At 41.0% G+C, this 19,665-nt stretch overlaps 1 protein-coding gene across 1 annotated transcript; it reads left to right on the forward strand.

Annotated features, from left to right (window-relative positions):
• The first annotated feature begins 5,780 nt into the window (after positions 1–5,780).
• sox14 (SRY-box transcription factor 14) lies at positions 5,781–7,368 on the forward strand. The gene has a single exon (XM_079267695.1). The coding sequence runs from the start codon at positions 5,868–5,870 to the stop codon at positions 6,579–6,581; it is 714 nt and encodes a 237-aa protein (XP_079123821.1). The 5' UTR covers positions 5,781–5,867; the 3' UTR covers positions 6,582–7,368.
• Positions 7,369–19,665: the final 12,297 nt, after the last annotated feature.

The following is a 19,665-nucleotide window of genomic DNA, read 5'->3' on the forward strand; positions in this document are numbered from 1 at the left end:
TAGCTCCACTGAGGGATCAAGATGTCACCCATACCCATGAAAACAAGTTTGTTGATCGCACTCTTGAAACATCATCAGCCAAAAGCAGATGTGCAATGTCTCGCAGGAAAATTGAAAGGGACGGCACAAGGATCCAGTCTGTGAAGACGAGACGGATCTTCTTGTATTGGGTAGTTTAACAGGGTAGCGTCTTTATGAGAGGACGACGATTATCCAACTTATCTCAACCTGTTCAACTTTTCAAAGTTTGTTGTATTGTTTGTGGGGAAAGTATTGTGGCTACGGGGGAATAAGTTGATCAAGCAGCGCTTACAGACCAACGCAACAATTTTACATTGCTTGTTTCATTCTCTCAGCACAAAGGTCAAATTGTTTATCGGATGCTTTTTTGGACCTTATCACTTTTTAAAACAGGGAACTCATGCTTTGTGAAACTGTCCAAAATGTGTCCGATTCCATAGCAATTATTTAAATGTATATATGTATGATTTATATATATATTCATGCAGGACTATTTATTGTATTATTTTATTCTGGATATGCATGTTATATTATTGTTTAGTGGTAGTTCAGATTCTCTTTTATACTCCGCAAATCTTATCTAGTGAGTCGCAGTCTCATGTGAAAGGCTCAACTCCCCCTGCAAGGAAGGCCAGCTCTAAATGAGTTTTTTTCTCTTAATGAAGGTCAGGAGAGAGTCACATCTTTCCTTTTGTGATAATTTATCCCTATCTCCTGTTATCTCTTTTGCCCCTTTAATCCTAATTGTATTGTATAATTGTGTGATGTGCACCTCGTGGTCTTTGAAGTATTGCCCCTATCCTTTCATTATTACCCGATGCCTTGAACCTTTGTCAATTTTTTTCTTCTGCTCTGCTCTGTACTATCCAGAATAAAAGAGAGAGCAGCTTAAGTTCAGTCATTTTAAAAGACTTTATTCAAGTCGGACTTCTATCTTACTGGTAAATTGTATCCAGAAAGATATGATATATATATATATATGGATGTTTTCTGTAATGTATGCCCCACGTTGGCAATACATCTCACATACCGCTCATTTCTGTTTCGATTGCTTCTTAGTGTCAATGAATGGTATACTTGCAAGCGGATGATGTAAAAAGATCTATGAGCTGAATTTGAGTTTTAGATTTATTTCATTGCTGAAAGACATCCTTTTTTCAGGGACAACATGGAAACAGGGGACAAATTCCTTGACCATGGACACCCAGTATTTTAACGTGTGAATATATAAATGAAGCGGACAGAATACTTTCTTCAAACATGGATGAAAGAAGTTGGTGTTATATACCTTCGCTGATAAATGGTTCTGTTTTCAAAGAGGAAAGTGAGCGGTGTGTGGGCTCTGTAGTACAGTTGCACCATTCTGCTCAATGAGTGAATTACATTTCATTTTATGTTGAAAACTTTTTTTTAATGATAACTACAAGTGGACGCTGTGTCTCTGTGCATGTTTGTGCGCTTACATTTTTCGACCATTCTCATTTCCATCAGAGTTAATAAAAATGAAGGTGTTGCAAATATATTATGACATTTTCAATGAGAACTAGGTAGTTAGAAGACTGCAATACTTGGTCTGTGGAATCATTTAAGCCAAACTGTAAAAAAAAAAAGCACGGGCTAATTACTGGCACAAATACCAGTAAACTGTCCTTCAATCAGGGGGCACATGGTTCAAGCACTTTGTTGTTGCTCTACTTTGTGTGTGTTTTTCCCTTTTCTCATCTTTTGTGTGCTGTATTATCTCCAATATAGTCCATAACCATGAAGTCACCCATCTATCAATGCTAACAATTCATCTTCTAAATAACAATCAGATACAACACAATAGGCAATGATACATGCTGTATTGACGAGGCACTTGCTAATTTACAGTCAATCCCATACTGAAGCAAGGGACAGACAGCTGGCCATGTTTTGACAACATACAAAATGTGTTTATTATAATTCATGGTGCAAAAAATGTATTAGTTCCAAATATGCAGTAGTTCTTCCACACTGTGAGAAAAGATAGGCTTAAAAAACATACTGCTGGTGAGAAAAAAAAGTTAGGAAAGTTGTTTTTTTTCAGAGAACCATCACTAAATGGGATGGAAATACAATGAAAGGCATTGAAATGTCAACCCTAGCTTTTAAGAGTTTTTGAGGGAGGACGCAAGTGTGCAGTGAAGAAACCCTCTTACTGCTTCAGCACCATGGACAGTTACGGTGGGGGAGCTTACCTCAATGCTCTCCACGGGAGCCCACGTTGGCTAATAGGCTCTCTGTGTGTCAGGCCGCTCCCCATTCACTTTTTAAGGCGAGATGGATGGACATGTGTCCTTAGATAATCCGAGTTTTGTGTGCGTGTGTGTGTGTACGTGAGCGTGCGTGTGTGGTGGAAGGTGGAGGGGGGGGGGGTCTCGCAGGCGACAAAAACGCGTGTCTCTGTTTATGTGTCATTTTGAATTTGTTGTTTATTACAATAAGTTATTTTGGGGTTTTTAATGGATTTGAATAAACTTTTTCACCAGTTGTTAGCTTTATAATAATGTATACTAACCCTTAGCTTAAACTTTGACAGCCCTTTTCTAAACCACACAAATCAGAGAATATATGAATTCCTTTTTCTCTCTTATTATTATTTGTTTAGCTTTCTGTTTATTGGGACGATCCAATCCTTTCACGTTTCCAAATGCCTTAAGTTTAGAGATGTAAAGAGGTTTTTAGCTTTGTGGGTTTTTTTTATAGCTTAAATTATTTTATTTTATATTATTTAGATATTTTGTGTATCAATAGTATAACTGTCAAATCACGCTTATGTTTGACACGAACTGAACAGAAACTGCAGCTGGAAAAATAAATACCTCAACCCTTGACAAATCAAAACCTCCTGCATTCCTCATTACCCCGTTCAATTGTCGAGGGAACTTCCGGGCGTGCGTTTATTAGACAATCGTTTTTTTGAATAAGGAACATATTAGACCCCCCCACACGCCCACACACACCCCACCCCACCCCTCGTGACTATACGAGGCTCAGCCCCTAAAATAATTCCCTGGCTATCTAATTCATTGATCTCAAAATGAAGCCGGTGTATGTCTGCCTACAAACGCCACATGTCAAATTGCATACAGGCTGTTGAGCGACAGATAGCACGACGTAATTTAAAAAACTTCAACAAATGCGCTGAAATGAACAGTGCGAACATGCAGTATACTACCTCGTGGTTGCTGATCATCCTGAACATCACAGCCTGCCGATTGCAGTCATCCGGACGGCGCTCGTGTTGGGGAAAAGTCGGGGGCGTCCTCAGCTGTGGGCGACATTGTTCTGTAGGTCGGGGGGGTCCTCACCAAAAAACGGGGTTTTGTTTCTTCTTCCATTTTTTTACAATAATTTCAGGGGTATGCAAAAAAAGATACGATGGAAATCTCCTTGTTGCGAGCTACCGATTTGGCGCATGCGTGCGCGGGGAGACGGGGAGCGGAGAGAGAGCGTGAGAAAGAGACACAGATTGGTGTTGTAATATGGGAATATCAGAAGGCAGGAGAATAAACTCCATTTCGGGGGGGGGGGGGGGACAAAAATAAAAGGACTTTGGTCTTCTTCCTCCTGTTTGTGGAATGAAACCTCAATGAAAATAAATATGCGCTTTAAGTTAAGGTGGCCACATTTCAGCCTTGAAAGTCCTTTACTTATTCATTTTCTTAATTAATTCGACACGCTCGCATATTAGAGATATGTCAATGTGATGTTAAAGCATCTTCTTTGAAGTGACGTGTGCAGCCTATTTGTGTAACACACACACATACACACACACACACACACACACACACACGCGCGCGCGCTGAAAGATGAAATGATTGCAATATAGGATGTGGTCCACAACATTCGCGTGTGGGTACATGCATGTATGTATATATAGCCAGGCCCATACAGGCAAAGACAGCCTTAAATAAATCTACAGCAGTGTAACTGATAGGATTCTCTCTCTCTCTATATATATATGTATATCTCCTATCACAGCATTTTGGCGGTGTGAGAAAAAGAAAAAAAGAAATCATCTGTCTGTGTTTCCTTTAATAATCACAGCTGAAGGAATCATACATCACGCACATTAGCCCGAGGGCTATTAGACAGTGGTCCCCATTGAAATTTGCATTTTTAAAACGATCACTCTGTGCCTCCTTAAAACCACACTGTCAACCCAATGCGAGCTAATGCAACAATTATGGGCTCACAATGGCGGCTTTGCGAGCGTTTACAGTTGATGTAACATTTCCGCGGTGTTTGTAATTCTGTAACTGCGCAAGGCGAGCTTCGCGCAAACAAGTTCACATATCAATATGGGTTTAACTGTGCGCGCGCGCGTGCTCGCCTGGCAGGCCGTTTCATATAAAGGAAATGCTAGTTTTGTGATATAGTTATTGTGGCATCCTCTTTACAGTGAAATGCTGGGGGAAAGGTCACACCTGCTGGAACACTGTTGCGAAACATGTTTTTTATATATGTTTTAAATATATTTTTCATATATCATTTTTTTTGTCCCTTCCAGTGCTGAACCCGTTCACACTCTGCTTTTTTTGTGACCACCCTGCAGCTGCTGACGTGTCTCAAGACAGGGGTCTGCCATGTTATGTTTTTTCATTCAAATTTGTCCAAGAAAAGAAGGGCCTATTCATTAATATTATTAATATTATTAATAGTATTAATATTATTAATATTATTAATATTATTAATGCTATTATTAGTAGTATTAGTAGTATTATTAGTAGTAGTATGATCATAATCATTATTATATATCCCATCACTCAAAAAATAAATACAAAAATATACATAAATCATAACTCTGTGGTGTATCCATATGTATTCTGCCATATATTTCTGTGTAAAGCTGTGCAGTAAATCGGCTGCACGGTACAGTCACCTCTCTGGATTGAAGTCAGGTTTTAACTGGAAAATAAGAAAAGGTTGAAGGTCCATGTTTGTTGCGATGCATTACATTAAATGGATTCGGGGAGGGATCCAGAGTACCCCCCCCATGTGCCCCTCTTTCCTTCTTTTTTTTAATGCTTCTTGTAATGCTTCTTTCTTGTAATGTACATATATATAATTCTTCTTCTTTTTTGTGGGGGGGGGTGGTTGAAGGTATTATAGTAGCCGGTCTTCGTGCTGATTGGGCGCTCAGGTTGGCGAGTGAACGCCCTGCAGATTATGTCAGATTGCGTGCGGGAACCAAACCAGCCCAGCCTTTGAACTTCACCGCTTTTGGCTCGTATTCACGCTCTTCCGCTCATTTCCAAGCCAGGTGCTTGACGACAAACCTTCAGCGCGCGCGAGAGAGAGAGAGAGAGAGAGAGAGCGAGAGAGAGAGAGCGAGAGCGAGAGAGCGAGAAAGAGAGAGAGGAAGAGTGTGTCGCAGCAACAAAAAGAAAATAACACTTTTTTACGACTCCTGCAAACTGACTGCGGAACATTGCTTTCACCTTTGTGGATTTCTTTACATCTTACATGTGTTTTTTCCTCCGCCTGTGTTTCCTGCCGCAGTTCTGAACGAGAGTTGTAACCGGACATGAACGCGTCGGTGTGTTTTTAACTCTGGGAAAGCAAAAGCCGGTTCGCTGGATTTTTGTTTTTTTATTTGATTCTATTTCATTTTCTCCGTTTGCATCCCCCCCCACCCCCACCCCTCTTTCCCCAGACTCAGAACATCCCCAGACGTGGCATGACTGGTAGATCTGGCATCTGGACAGGTGAATAGTTTCCCCTTCCTCCCGATAACAACTTTTTTTCCCCCTCGTCGTTAACATTGGGGATAAAAAAAAGTACACTTTTATTTTTATTTTATTTAAAAAACAACAACCAAGATGTCAAAACCTGCCGATCACATCAAGAGACCCATGAACGCGTTCATGGTGTGGTCCCGGGGCCAGCGGAGGAAAATGGCTCAGGAGAATCCTAAAATGCACAACTCGGAGATCAGCAAGAGACTGGGCGCTGAGTGGAAGCTGCTCTCCGAGTCCGAGAAGAGACCGTACATCGACGAGGCCAAGCGGCTGCGGGCTCAGCACATGAAGGAGCACCCCGACTACAAGTACAGACCCCGACGCAAGCCCAAGAACCTGCTGAAGAAGGACAGGTACGTCTTCCCTCTGCCTTACCTCGGGGACAGCGAGCACCTGAAGGGACTCTCCATCTCGGCCGCAGACTCCCTTTTGAGCCACTCGGAGAAAGCCCGAGCGTTCCTGCCGCACACGAGCTCCCCGTACTCCTTCCTCGACCCGAGCCAGTTCACCTCCAGCGCCCTCCAGAAGATGACAGAGATGCCGCACGGGTTGAGCGCCGGCGCTTTGCCGTACGCGTCCTCTTTGGGATACCAGAACGGCGCGTTCGGACTCGGGTGCCCGAGTCAGCACACCCACACCCACCCGTCGCCCACGAACCCGGGCTACGTTGTCCCGTGCAACTGCACGGCCTGGTCAGCGTCGAGTTTACAGCCCCCGGTGGCCTACATACTTTTTCCAGGTATGACCAAGGCTGGGATAGACCCATATTCATCCGCACATGCCGCTGCCATGTAACCCTCAAGACTTTTTTTGTTTTTGAATTCACTTGAATACTGAAATGCATGTAAATATATTATGGACAGCGCGCCCCATTAAAAAAAGAGGCATGGACAGTATTAATTGCCTTGGACTTGTTATGGCGAAAAAAGGAGGAAAAAAAATAACTTTTCCAGAAATTCAACAAGTTCCCGACCTGAGCAAAGGAGCTGGGATTTGGTGTAAAGGACGGTGCCCTGTGAACTGTAAGAAATGTAAATGTTATAACGTTTATTGGCAACCAGAAAAAAGGAGGCCTTTAACTTTATTTATTGTGTACATTTCAATGGCGATATGCTGGTTTGTGTTGATTTTTTGACATAGGGTACTCTTTTATTTTGAAAAAAAAATTGGCTTGCACAATTAGCGTTCTTATTTCCTGTACAGGCCTAAGTAGTCTACATTTTGGCACTCGTAATGTTAGGTGATCAAAATCAGGACCTATAGGCTGGATTACATACGGGTCATATTGTTTATATTTATCAAAAACTTGGCACATGAAACTAGACGGTCTATTTAAGATGACACACAAAAAAAGAAGAAATAATCATTTACATCCAAACGTTTTATTTTGTTTGTTTTTTACCTGTGGTTCAGTGCTAATATAGTCACACGCGTCATTTTTGTTTTGTTTCGTTTTTTAAGAAAAACTTCTATTTCAATTCAAGGAGTTACATGTGTATTATCATCTAAGATGGTGATTTTTAAAAAGCTGTCATGTTATGGAAAGGATAATGTATCTAGAAGGTTTCTGCTCTTTGTTCAACTGCTGAGCAAAGGTATTTCGAATAAAGACAATCTGTCTTCAACGCTATCAATTTCCTGTATTTGTAGGTTATTGGGCACTTGAGATGAGAACGATAGCGCAACGCTGCGTGTGTGTTTGCGGACGCTGCGGGGGGAGCTCAACTTAGCAGAGTGAGGCGTATTTGAAATCGAGAAAATACCAAAAAATAACAAGAATGTAATTTAATAAATGCTGGCAACGGAAACGACAATTCACAAAAAACAAATGTCTTCTTTTAAAATAATAATAACAATATATTTTCTTTACATTTCAAATGTTAGGCCCAACTTGATCCCCCCCCCCCCCCCCCAAAAAAACCCCAACAACAACTAATCCATACTGTTGATAGCTCAAAGACAGAACATTAGTAGAAGAACAATGACATCTAAAATCAATCCCTTTTTTCCCAGATCGATCCTGTCCTCTCGTGCGTGGCTGTTTTTTGTATTTAAAGCTGTTTAAACCTGATCCACTCTGACTATCCTCCCCCAACGATCCTTCATTTATTCATAATTAAATGAAACGGGTTTGAGGTGTGTTCACAGTGCGGTGGAGGTGTGTTTTTACTTCTTTTGTTTTTTTGTGACTCCAGGATGAACCTGTTGTGTGATCTTTTGATGTTTGACAGTTCAGAGGAGGCCTCCCTCGAGGGATTCCGCCCGTCCGACTTGTCTGACTGCTTAATCACTTCAAGGAGGGAGCCTTCTTCTTAATTATAGGTTATAATGGAACAACCGGCATGTGATTTCTTTTCTCTTTTTCCCTTCGTCCTCTCTCTTGGAACTTGCTTGCCACCACTTGAGGTTTAAAAAAGAAACCTCTGGGTGTGTGTTTACTTTTCCAAAAACAAAAGGTGTTGCAGCCAAAACCCCGCTAACGCTTATTATCTTCGAGTCATTCACACGTGTTTAAACCCGCCTAAACTTGCAGAAGTGATACAGGTCTGACTCCCGTTAAGACAAAAGTGAATGAGAACAGCTACAGGAGGAATTATACAAGCGTTGAAAGATTTAAATGTGAATTGTGCACCGTTTATTTTTCTCTATACCCTCCTTCCTCTCACTGTTAATGGGGATCAGGATTCGCGGACCGCGGTGTGTAGCCTCGCATTAGACGACTGTAGTATTAATTAAAATTTTCATTCCCACATCCAAATTGTTTACTTATCTGCCAGGAACATATGCTGGAGAAGTTAAGATTCGCGATTCTGCACTATTGCCCAAGGTGCAATTCAATCCTGGGGAAGGAAGGAAGACGGGAGGGAAGGAAAGGGGGAAAGGACGGGTAGACTTTTTTATGACAGACTTAGTCCTTATCTAGAGCTGTAAATTAGGGTGATACTTCATTGAACCGAATGTGAAGTTTTACATCAAACCCCTAAAGCATCCCAATTCAACTTTGAAATTAGACAATTATAATTACTTTCAGGAGTAACAGCAGACGTGGATATTTTTTTTCTTTCTCCCGTGATGAAAATGAGGCCAATAAATCTTTCTTTTGTATACATAACTGTTGTTTTAACACCCTGCTATAGAGTTTTGCTTTGAGTGTGTCCTCTATTTCATTAGCGCGTTGCGATGCGCTCACTATACCTGTAATTATCCAACTTAGTCACGGGAATAGACCGCGGGATCCAATGCCCTGAAATAAATAACCTGAACGATAAACGGCGTCTGAGAGGTATAATGGGAGGGAAATTATGATTTGAAATTATAGGCAGGCTTTTAAAAATCTCTCTTTAACTCGTCCTCCCCTTCCACACACCCCTCTTGACGGGTTTTATTGGAGCACAACAGAGAGAATTCAATCTGCCTTATCTCTCCAGGACTCCTTTCAGCGCGAGATCAGAGGGGGAGAAAAAAAGGAGAGGATAATTGTTCTTTATTTTTATTTAATTCAGGTCATTTATATGCCTCATTTGAGGATAAAAGTCAACGAGAAGGGGGACACCGAGGATAGCAGGCGCTTCTTTACTCATGTTCCCCCCTTCACAACATTTCAAGTCGCCCCCTTCTCCAAAAAAATAAAAATAAAAACGTTAAACAGATCAAACAAAAATAGCGGAAATTTAATTAAAAGCCTTGTGTCATTTACGTTATTGTGTTTTAACGTTACCCTGAAAGCATCTTCAGTGAATAGAGTTTGATAATAGCTGTTGAGAATGTGTTTTTTTCTATTTAGGCGTGCTAATTTCCTAAATCAAAAAAAGGGGAGGGGGGGGGGGGGGGTTTGAAGAAAAGAAAAGACTATTGATCATGCTGCTGATGATAATGATGATGATGGCAGTGCCACTGTTGCTTCTTCTGATGATGGTGTATAGAGAAAAAGAGATGATCTTTTATGCCAAACACCAGCTCACTTATCAAAGATGCATTCATTTTTGGATGCATCAAGGCGAGATTTGACACAAATATATATTGAGGTCATTTTTTTTGGGGGGGGGGGGGGTAAAGCTGATCTCATTTCAGCACATTAAATATTGTCTCCGAAAGACCAAAAAAAGAAGAAGAAGAAAATCATCACTGGCTAAATCCTGAGTCTACATCTAAAATTGAATCTGGGATACCATTTTGACGGGAGAAAGAAGTGCAACCGTACAGTTGTGTTGTTTGAAGACGCGGGGGCTTGAATTTGGGGGTCCCTGAATTCTCATTTGAAAGAAATTAAATCGTGAACGAGCTGATAAAGAAAGAAAGAAGAAGAAGAAGAAAAAGGGGGGAAGGGGATGAGCTGAGAGGAAAAAAGAGGGAATCACGCCACGGTTGTTTAATGCGCCGCGCCAGTCGGGAAAAGTGATTCACACCGAGGCTTTATTCCCTCCCAGATACACATGAAGACAGTGCGCGTCTCTGTTTTATTTACCACGCATGGATGTGTGGGCCTACAGCTCTCTGGAGTTCATCGGATGCGGATGTGGGGAAAAGCATCGGCCGTTGCATGCGTCACTGAGAAAGAAGCGAGCTTGCACACAGCACTCGCATCCATCAGGTTCCCGTCTCTGCACCGGTCAGGGCACGTTTAGTGACTTTCAAACAATGTTCTCAGTCTTTTTTTTTTCAATTTATTTGCTGATGACACTCATTCGTTTTTGCACGTGGCAACTTTTCCTGCAGCTTTCCAGGCCTCGTAACCTTCAGCCTGATGCTGCATGGTGCTGATGCTGATATATTTGCGCTCTTCTTCACCTCATCATTTTCATATTTATGAATTACTTAAATATTCCCATGATATTTAAACGTACACGTCTTGCACATGTATAAAATATTTAAACTAAACATTTTTTGAATCATATTTGTAATTATTATTATCTAAGCAGGCATTAAGACGCATGCTAAATATAATTTAAATGTTCCATCCCCAGGTGTCCTCACACTGTAGTCCCTACAGAGATAAAGGTCGTGCTCATCGCTTCGATTTCTTCTTATTGTGTGACTTTTCGTCACATTCTTACTGATGGCAGTTGAGTGCCTCACTCTGAAGGTTTTGGTTGAATTAGGAGTCACATGCCCCCCACCTCGCAGAGACATCTTCCGGTGGTTTCAAACTTTTCTGAATCGTGAATTATCAGACAAAGTATTTCTTCTTTCTTATCTTAACTATCTTGCGACCCCTCCAAAACCATTGTGTGACCCCTTAGGGGCCCTGAACCCCCCCCCCCCCCCCCCAGGATGGGAACCACTCTTTTTATATACTGTATGTTCCACATTTAGGCAAGATTCATATTTATTTCCCGTGCAACCTACAGCTGGCTCGCGAAGCAGCCATACTTTTTAAAGACTCCCCCCCCCCCCAGAAGCTGCTACAAGCTTGTGACCACACACTCAGATTAGTCTGCATTATTTCCTCATGCATATTTATTACTGTGCACGTACTGCTTGCTCAGACACCGGCCGTACATTAAGATGTGTCATAATTTCAGTAGGCGTGTGAGACGACACTTGTGTGTGCTTACGTGTGTGTGTGCGTCATGGTTACCTTTGAGTTATTGTGCTGTCTTTGTTGCTCATGCACTCCCTCCATGCGGTATAAACTTTCCATACGTCAAATCATGCGGACGAGTGAGAGTTTTTTCATTGGTCTTTGCTCATTAACACTCCAGATGCCTCTTGAGTCTTTTTTTCTTTACTTGCATCTGCTTTGCCAAAAAAAATATGTAATTGCAAAATGCTCAGCAGATGAGGTGCCATAAAGTCACTGTAGTCAGTGATTCTTTCATTGACTTAATGTCTAAGATGAAGTTATATAATAAGCTTTGTTTTTCTTATGGTGTACACTACAGTGTTTTTTTGTGATACAACAATTCTGCAAACCTGCACATATTGAGTCAAATCTGGATTACATATTATGTCCATTTCTTTATGATAGAAATACATTTCTACTAGAACACTGACAGGCTGCAGGTATGAAAAGTGTGATACAAAACTTCATATGAACGGCCGTTATTATCCATCTATCCATACTTTCTTAAATAAAGTTGTTGTTCTCAGAAAACGAATTGCATCGATTTGTTTTCTTCATCTGATACATTTCCAAACAGTTTTGAAATATTGAGGGTGTTTTCCTGATGCTACGTGATGTATTTCTGGCCTTGTTTGAGGAGTGGGGAGTCACACATTGCTTTATCAATTACTTTATCAGTGGTTACACTTACTTGGAAGCCTATTGAGCGTCTGTACAGTGCGAGCTCACATGGGGCTTTAATCAAAAGGTCACGTCTTTAATAAAACAATCTCTATGACATGTGATGCCAGAGGACACTCCCTGCTCAAATATCAAACACAACGTGATGACGAATGCTGAATGGAAAGATGGATACCATCAGATTCCAAGATTCAAACTTAAGTGACTTCCTCTGTTTGTGTCCATAGAGGCTGATCGCAGTCTAAATGTGACCTTACACTTACACACACAGTAATGTTACTTGAATTTGACCGGTTGTGCAGCGGCACGGTTACCATCGATGATACAATATTTATGTGTTTTGGGGGGATTTAATGACACAAAGGCATTCTGTGATTGCTCTCATATTGCTCATGTTTGAGTTTTTAAAGGCTCATTCTGGTGTTTTCTTTTTTTTGACTAAATGCCTAAAAATGTGACACAGTAAAAAAAGATTTAATGAGTTTTTGCCACCCGCCCAAACTACAGAAACTGGATGGTTAAATAAATGCATGATATGTGAAATTTTAAGATTGCTTTAAAAATAAAAAAGTACCAGAGTTTGGTTGGGCTGTTGTGATTCTGACGTCATGACATCAGTATTTCTAAGATACTGGATACAAATACCTGACATCGCGGTCAGGTAATCAAATAAAGGAGCACTTGTTTGGCAAAACTGTTAATCAAGAACTTTCAAGCTGATATAGCTCCGAAGAAGGTAAATAGAGGAAAACACCCTTTCTGATAACAAGTTGTCAGACACACACTCGCTCGTGAAGGGCGAATGCAGAAGCACACACACACACACACGAGCCACACACAGAACCAGCCTAGCTGATTTAGTGCCTTCAGCGACTTCAGGTCGAGGGCAGCACTGGCAGTCCAAGCCAATGGAATCCCTTGGTAAAGAGGATGCTAATCGTAGCTTCTTGTGCCTGAGCATGTCTTCCTGGGCCAAATGAGATTAGAGGGAGTGGGATATGGTGAAGCGACGTGCGTGGGGTTCTGGAGGTGAAAGGTAAAGGCACTTATCAGGAGGGTTCCCCCTCGGGGTCCTCGACGGCTGACTCAATCAAAACCCTGCACGCACTTCTCACTGGATTAGACTAATCAGGAAGGAGCAGGGGATGTATAGACCACTTATCTTAAAAAAAAACATTGGGCTCTCTTTCCCTTTGAAAAGACCCTACAGAAATGTTTGTTAATTTTATTTATTACAGGATGCTTGTCGTTGTGGCAATCTTCCATGGAATCATTAAAAAGGGCTCTTCCACTCACTGAAGGCACGCACTGTTTACATGCGACAAAGATAGAGGAGCCTTTGATGTTCCAAATCCCCCCCCCCCATTTCACTCATTGTCATTATTATTTATATATTTACTTCGATTTTTTTTCAAAATTTATTTCCACCATTTATGTTTCTCGTGCCACAACAGATCAGACTGATGGAAGGTAGTCAACACAACAAAAGACCCTGAAAGGTATATGAATATTTATTACGACTTCAGAGCCAGACAGGCCGTTAGCAGTCAAAAGGAATAGTGAGAAGATAACAGCAATTTTCACACTTATGATTACCTTCAAATTAATCTCCATTTCTTGAAGGGATGTGGGATAGTTGACGAGCATATCTTTCCCTTCTCGATTAAAAAAAGTTATTTAATCCAAGTTTCAGCTACTTGTTTGACAAAATAATCCAAAAAAACAATTGTGGGTTTCAATGGGAGAGCATGTAGAAGAGGGTAACATACAGTACATAATGATTAAGGTAATATCACTCCGAACTATTATTGAAGTGACAGTTTTTAATGGATCAGTGGTGGCTCTGTAATTTATCATTCATTATTCCATACAGCTCCTCTCTAGATTCCAATCATATTTTAAAGCGAGACTAACTTTAAAAGGTAAAATAACACATTGCTACTCTTATAAGTGAAAAGTAGATGTATTGAGCAATAAAATATACCTTTGTTCAATACAATACAATAGTGTTTTACTGCTACAGCCTTACTTGGTCTGGTACGACTAGCTAATGGCGGCTAACGTTAGACTCAACTTGGGCTGCTGTTACACTATATATAGGCCTATGTATATCATTTATATACATATATATATATATTAATATAGTGTAATATAGTGTAGTAATGTCTAGCTGAGAAGAGAATAATGTAACTCTCTCTGTGTGTGTTGTAATGCTGGCGTCTCTGCTTTGTTTATGTAGCTTGGCCAGCTGCGCGTTGTTTTTAGCGCATGCGAGTCTCTCTGTTTTGCCCGGCTGGTTAGCTCACGGACGCTTTGCGCTGCTCTCATAAGGCGGTTACAGCTGATAACACCCTCCCGACACATGACTTCGCAGCAGAAGCATTGCGCCCACTCTCTGGTCCCCTCCGGTAAACACTGTTAGCGCTGGCAGCACTGTTGCCGTTGTTTTCACTGTTAGCACTGTTATCTTCTAGTCGACGGCTCAGCTGTGTCAGTGTTGAGAGCATAAACGGTGACGTTGAAATTTTAAATATATTAGGAATGAATTTTCATGCAACTTAGATCATTTGTGGAAAACATTGTATGCGAGCAAGAAATCGGACAAATCGGTATAATGTTCACTGGTTTTGGTAAAAAATACCTGTCTGTCAATAACATATCTGCTTAACAACAACAGCATTAGTTAGGGTATATTCAGGTTTTCACATGCAAAAGGTTGTGGAAAGATTGAGTCTGACGTGACTTGTCTGTCGACATTGAACTGAAAACACTTTCACTACCTGCAACCAAAATGTTTTTGTTTTAATTCTGACCACTCTGGATGCTAAACCTATTCTCTGATGTCAAAGTAATTTTGAACGCCCTCCGTCCACCTGCTTGCCACTTTGGAGCGCTACATAAACATTGCACTTCAAACACTCAAGAGAATGTTGCCTATCAATAATCCAGGTAGCAATTATGTAAGCCACCACATCAGGAAACTTTAGTAGTATACACGCATAATTTCTTGGGTTGCTTTTTGGTTTCGACATTTACCTGTTATCATATTCACTGAACATGCTACTGTACATGTTCTGTGGTGGTAATTTATGGTTCTCCTTGCCTATTAATGCTGTAAGTGAATGAATACAAGTGGTTCCATCAGGGTCTGGTGGAAGCAAAAGAACAACCTTGGGTGCCTTACAGCCGAGGTTTTATAATCACAGTGGTTGTTTTGAAATTCTTAAATATATTTGGAATGAATTTGCATGCAACTTAGATCATTTGCGGGAAAACCTTGTTTGCGAGCAATACGCAGTCTTTTGGTTTGTATTGATTTACCTTGGCTCGGGAGCAAAGATGTGAATGAGAGGTGCCCCTTAACTCTCCATTCAGTCTGTAGAAACACAAAATGATGTTCACTGTACAACATTGTTATCGTCACCAAGCAGTACAGTGTTGATCATGCCAGGTAATTATGGGGGCATATACTTGAGGAAGCGCGTAGCAGCAGATGAATAAGATATCAGCCTTGCAGAGGGGCTTGATATGCCGTATTGTTGAAGAATGTAACATTCAGGTGCCTCCCATTACCTGACATGATAGCGAGCCTCATACAAGATGCTTGGGTAATTTCACATTGTCTCAATTGTTACATTGTTTTTCGAGGCCAAATCATCATATGACAAGCTTCAAAGGTTATAACACACATGTCATGTTAAATATGAATTCAGTGAATGCAGTCATGCTGTAGCCGCTACACGACTCTGACTCATGAATCTGATTCCACGGAATTTATTTTATTCTTGAAAATGTCACTGGTAGTAGTAAACATGTCCCCCCCCCCCCTCTTTAAATGAAGCAGAACTCATCTGTGCCGATCACTGACAAATCCAGTATGTCACTTGCATGGGTGAGATACATAATTGCAGCATGTTGTGTCAAAATGAGATCAGCAGTGACATAGATATTGTGTGTGACAAATGGATGAGCAAAAAATATGCAGCCTGCATGCCTGCCATGCATTTGAAAAATCAGTGTTGGTGTGAATATGCTGCGAATGCGTACAACCCCAACAAGCAGGAGAACAAAGATTGAAAAGCTATTAAATGTACTTACTTGTTATCTGTGGCAGCCGTCACAGCACTTTCCAGAAACAGTAGTGTGGAAAGTGAAGAGCAGCTTCCCCCAAAACGGGCTTTGTACCCTCACTTCTTCCTCCCCTTGTTTCGGAGTCGACGTCAGTTTGGAGTGGCCATCAAAAAACAAAAGGGCTTCAAGTGACAGAGGTGAAATAACCGCCATTGACTGTGGACACGTGATAAAAAACAGGATGGAAACCAGGTAGAAAGACATCATTTTTCTTTGTGTTGTTTAGAGGCCGATCACAGCCTGGTTGCATTACCAACAGCTACTAGTAGGCTTAATGTTACACATCTCTAGGCCCTGGACCGCCAGGTCTAACAGAAATGCGTGAAACCACACATCACGATGTGGTGGCACGTAAAAGGAATGTGAGTAAAAATGTGTTAAAAACGGACACAGGACCTACAACCAGGATGAGGTGTTTGTGTCCTAAAGGGTTGTTGAGTTACTAGTTTGTAACGTGTTTATATATTTTAGTTATATTTTATTTTACGTACTTATTTTAAGCCCAACCATGATTTTCTTTCAAAAAACGCAACACGGTGATTTTGTTACCTGAACCTAAACGTTCAATTGTTAACAATTTTACACATTACGTGCCACCACCATGTTATGCGCTGTTAAGAGGTCGTTGTCATTTCACTTATTTCTTTGAGATCATGTTGCCCGGTCACAACACACACCGGCACACTGAAGTTCATCCGCATGTCCTCGTGGTGATGTAGGGACGACTACTCCTACTCCTATTTCGGGGTTAGTTGATGAGTAACTGACAAGGAAACACGCCAGCCAGTCAAGATCATGCTAGTTATGGCTAGCTCTCTCAGCTTGCTAACTGTCAGTTGTCAAGCTCGTTAGCTTGATCAATAACAGGATAGAAACTTCAAACAGTTCATTGAAAAAAGGGTACATGTATTTGTATCATGAACTACTTTCTCTTTTGAGGCCGGTAAATAAATGTGGATGTTGAAACGCAATTAATTAGCTGCGATAAATTCCTCCATTTTGGAATCTCTGGCTCTCCTCAAACCTCAAAGGTCAGCTCTATCGAGACTGTTTGGAATTGGTCAACGGCACAAATGTGCGTGACATAAATTCACCAAAGTTGACACAAAAGATTTGCAGGGATTTATTTGACCCCAGAAAATCCACTGTTTGCATCAATTTAATTAAAACAAATGGATGGGAGACCGAGCTGTATAGTATACTGCAAAATATTATCACCACTTAAAAAAAATATTGTTAAAACTACATCTATTGATTTGAGGGTTTTTTTGTAGTTGTTTTGTCATATACCATACTTTCCGGACTATAGAGCCGCACCTGCTGATTTTTAAAAGAAAAAAGAATGTGTGCATAGATAAGCCGCACTGGTCTATAAGCCGCAGGTGTCCCCGTTGAACAGCAAGATGCTTTTAACAGTACTAAAGTTGTCTTCTTCTCTGAACATCATAACATGTCGCTAGCTTCTAAGCTCATTTTAACATTACGGCCAATGGGGAAATGCTAACCGCGATTCGCATTAGCGAATATAATATATATTCGTACATCTTTTCATGTGTTATGAATAAAACTCATGTTGAGGAGACAACTCAGGTGAACAGACTTAGGTTGAGGCGTTTAGCTCAATTCAAGCAATAAGGTTTATTTGTAACAGAAGTATTATGTCCAGCAGTTAAACGTGCACGGACCTAGAAAAAGTTCACTCTGTAGGAGCGAATGAAAAGCTAAAAGGCGCTTAGACAGAGTGCGCATGTGTGTTAAAGGTTCTTCTGATGGAAGCCTATTGGTTGAATACAAAGTAGGAGGTGGATCTGTTTTTTAGCGTTCAGATGACCTGATGGAGCTCTGGGCAACTTCACCCACACTGGCTCAGTTCCGGGACCGCCTTCTCTGGAACGTCAGTGTGTCTGCATATTGTTAACACTTAAGGTGCCGGAAAAAGGGTGCAGTTCTAAGCTATTTCGAAGTCTCTGTGTGAATAGATAAAGAGAACTCTTCTCCTACTCTAAGATGGCATTTTCTGCCCTAATCTGGTGGTTTAAGCAAGTGTTTCTTTCAGGGCCACTGTATCTGTTTCTATCGTGCGAACAGGCGACTGAATGTCCTGCTTGGAGTTTTTGACCTACTTACAGTGACCTCACAACTCCGCAATATAAGCTTACAAGTATAGCTCATATTATTTAACATTGAATGAATATATTTTTATTTACACATGCAGACATACTTACAGACTAAGGTCTCTCAAGGCTACCAAACGGAAGAAGTAAAATGAAGCAGCGTGTCTTCTCATTAGAATCTAAAAGCAACGAGTTGCTCATAGCTCGTAGCTCTGCTAGCTGCTAGCACAACAGCTACGGTATTCCGAAGCTACGAGCTACGAGCAACAACAATTATTGCCTCGTTGCTTTTAGATTATAATAAGAAGACACTCTGCTTCGTTTTACTTCTTATGTTTGGTAGCCTTGAGAGACCTTAGTCTGTAAGTATGTCTGCATGAAAAGATGTACGAAGATATATTATATTTGCTAATGCTAATGGCGGTTAGCATTTCCCCATTGGCCGTAATGTTAACTGTTTTTTGTTAACGGTCCCAGTGAGAGGTAGGTCAAAGGTACTTCATCCATATTGTAGCGACCCTGTCAGTAACAGCTGGTAGCAGAGGGGTTGCTGGTAGCAAATGTTCTGTGTCGGGAGCTCGTAAATGTTGTGTTAGACCGGAACCGGAAGTTGCGGTTGTTGTTGTGGTGGAGAAAAGCTACGGAAAAATCTGTATATAAATCGCACCGGACTATAAGCCGACGCCTCAAAGCGTGGGGTAAAAAGTAGCGGCTTATAGTCCGAAAAGTACGGCAATCACATTGGTCTCACTCCTATCTTTTATTAATGGCTTGCAGTGGGTAAAGTAGCACTTTGGCCGGTTCTACTGTACCTGGATAGCAATAGCAAGCTAGTTGATTCTTTCTTAAGCAGACACAACCTCTGGTCCTGAAAGGTGAAGCCAATGCGGAAGGGCCTTAACTTGCATTCTCTCTAATGGCCATCAGGGGGCGACTCCTGTGGTTGCAAAGAGAAGTCTGATTGTATAGAAGTCTATAAGAAAATGACCGTACTTCTCACTTGATTTATTATGTCAGTAAACATTATGAACATTAATTCATGGTCTCAATCTCTAGTTTCAAGTCTTCTTCACTACAGCATGTTTATTTAGTAAATTATGGTCCATTTAGAGTCAAATAGACGATAAAGCAGGGTATGCTTTAGGGCGTGGTTACCTTGTGATTGACAGGTTGCTACCAGAGCCGTATATGGTGTACTTCCTCCGCTGTCATTATATAGTTTACTGGCTGCAAAAGTCCAAGATGGCAATGGCCAAATGCCAAACTTGAGGCTTCAAAACCACAGTCCACAAACCAATGTGTGACATCACGACCACTGCATCCACTTCATAGATACAGTCTATGTTCTTAATTAAATAAACAGAAATCCAGAATGTCACAAGAAACACTG

The sequence above is a fragment of the Melanostigma gelatinosum genome (assembly GCF_949748355.1).
Source record: "Melanostigma gelatinosum genome assembly, chromosome: 4".
NCBI lineage: Eukaryota > Metazoa > Chordata > Actinopteri > Perciformes > Zoarcidae > Melanostigma > Melanostigma gelatinosum.

Excerpts from the sequence above, each read along its gene's own strand:
- sox14 (XM_079267695.1), top strand. The coding sequence starts at position 5,868 with ATGTCAAAACCTGCCGATCACATCAAGAGACCCATGAACGCGTTCATG.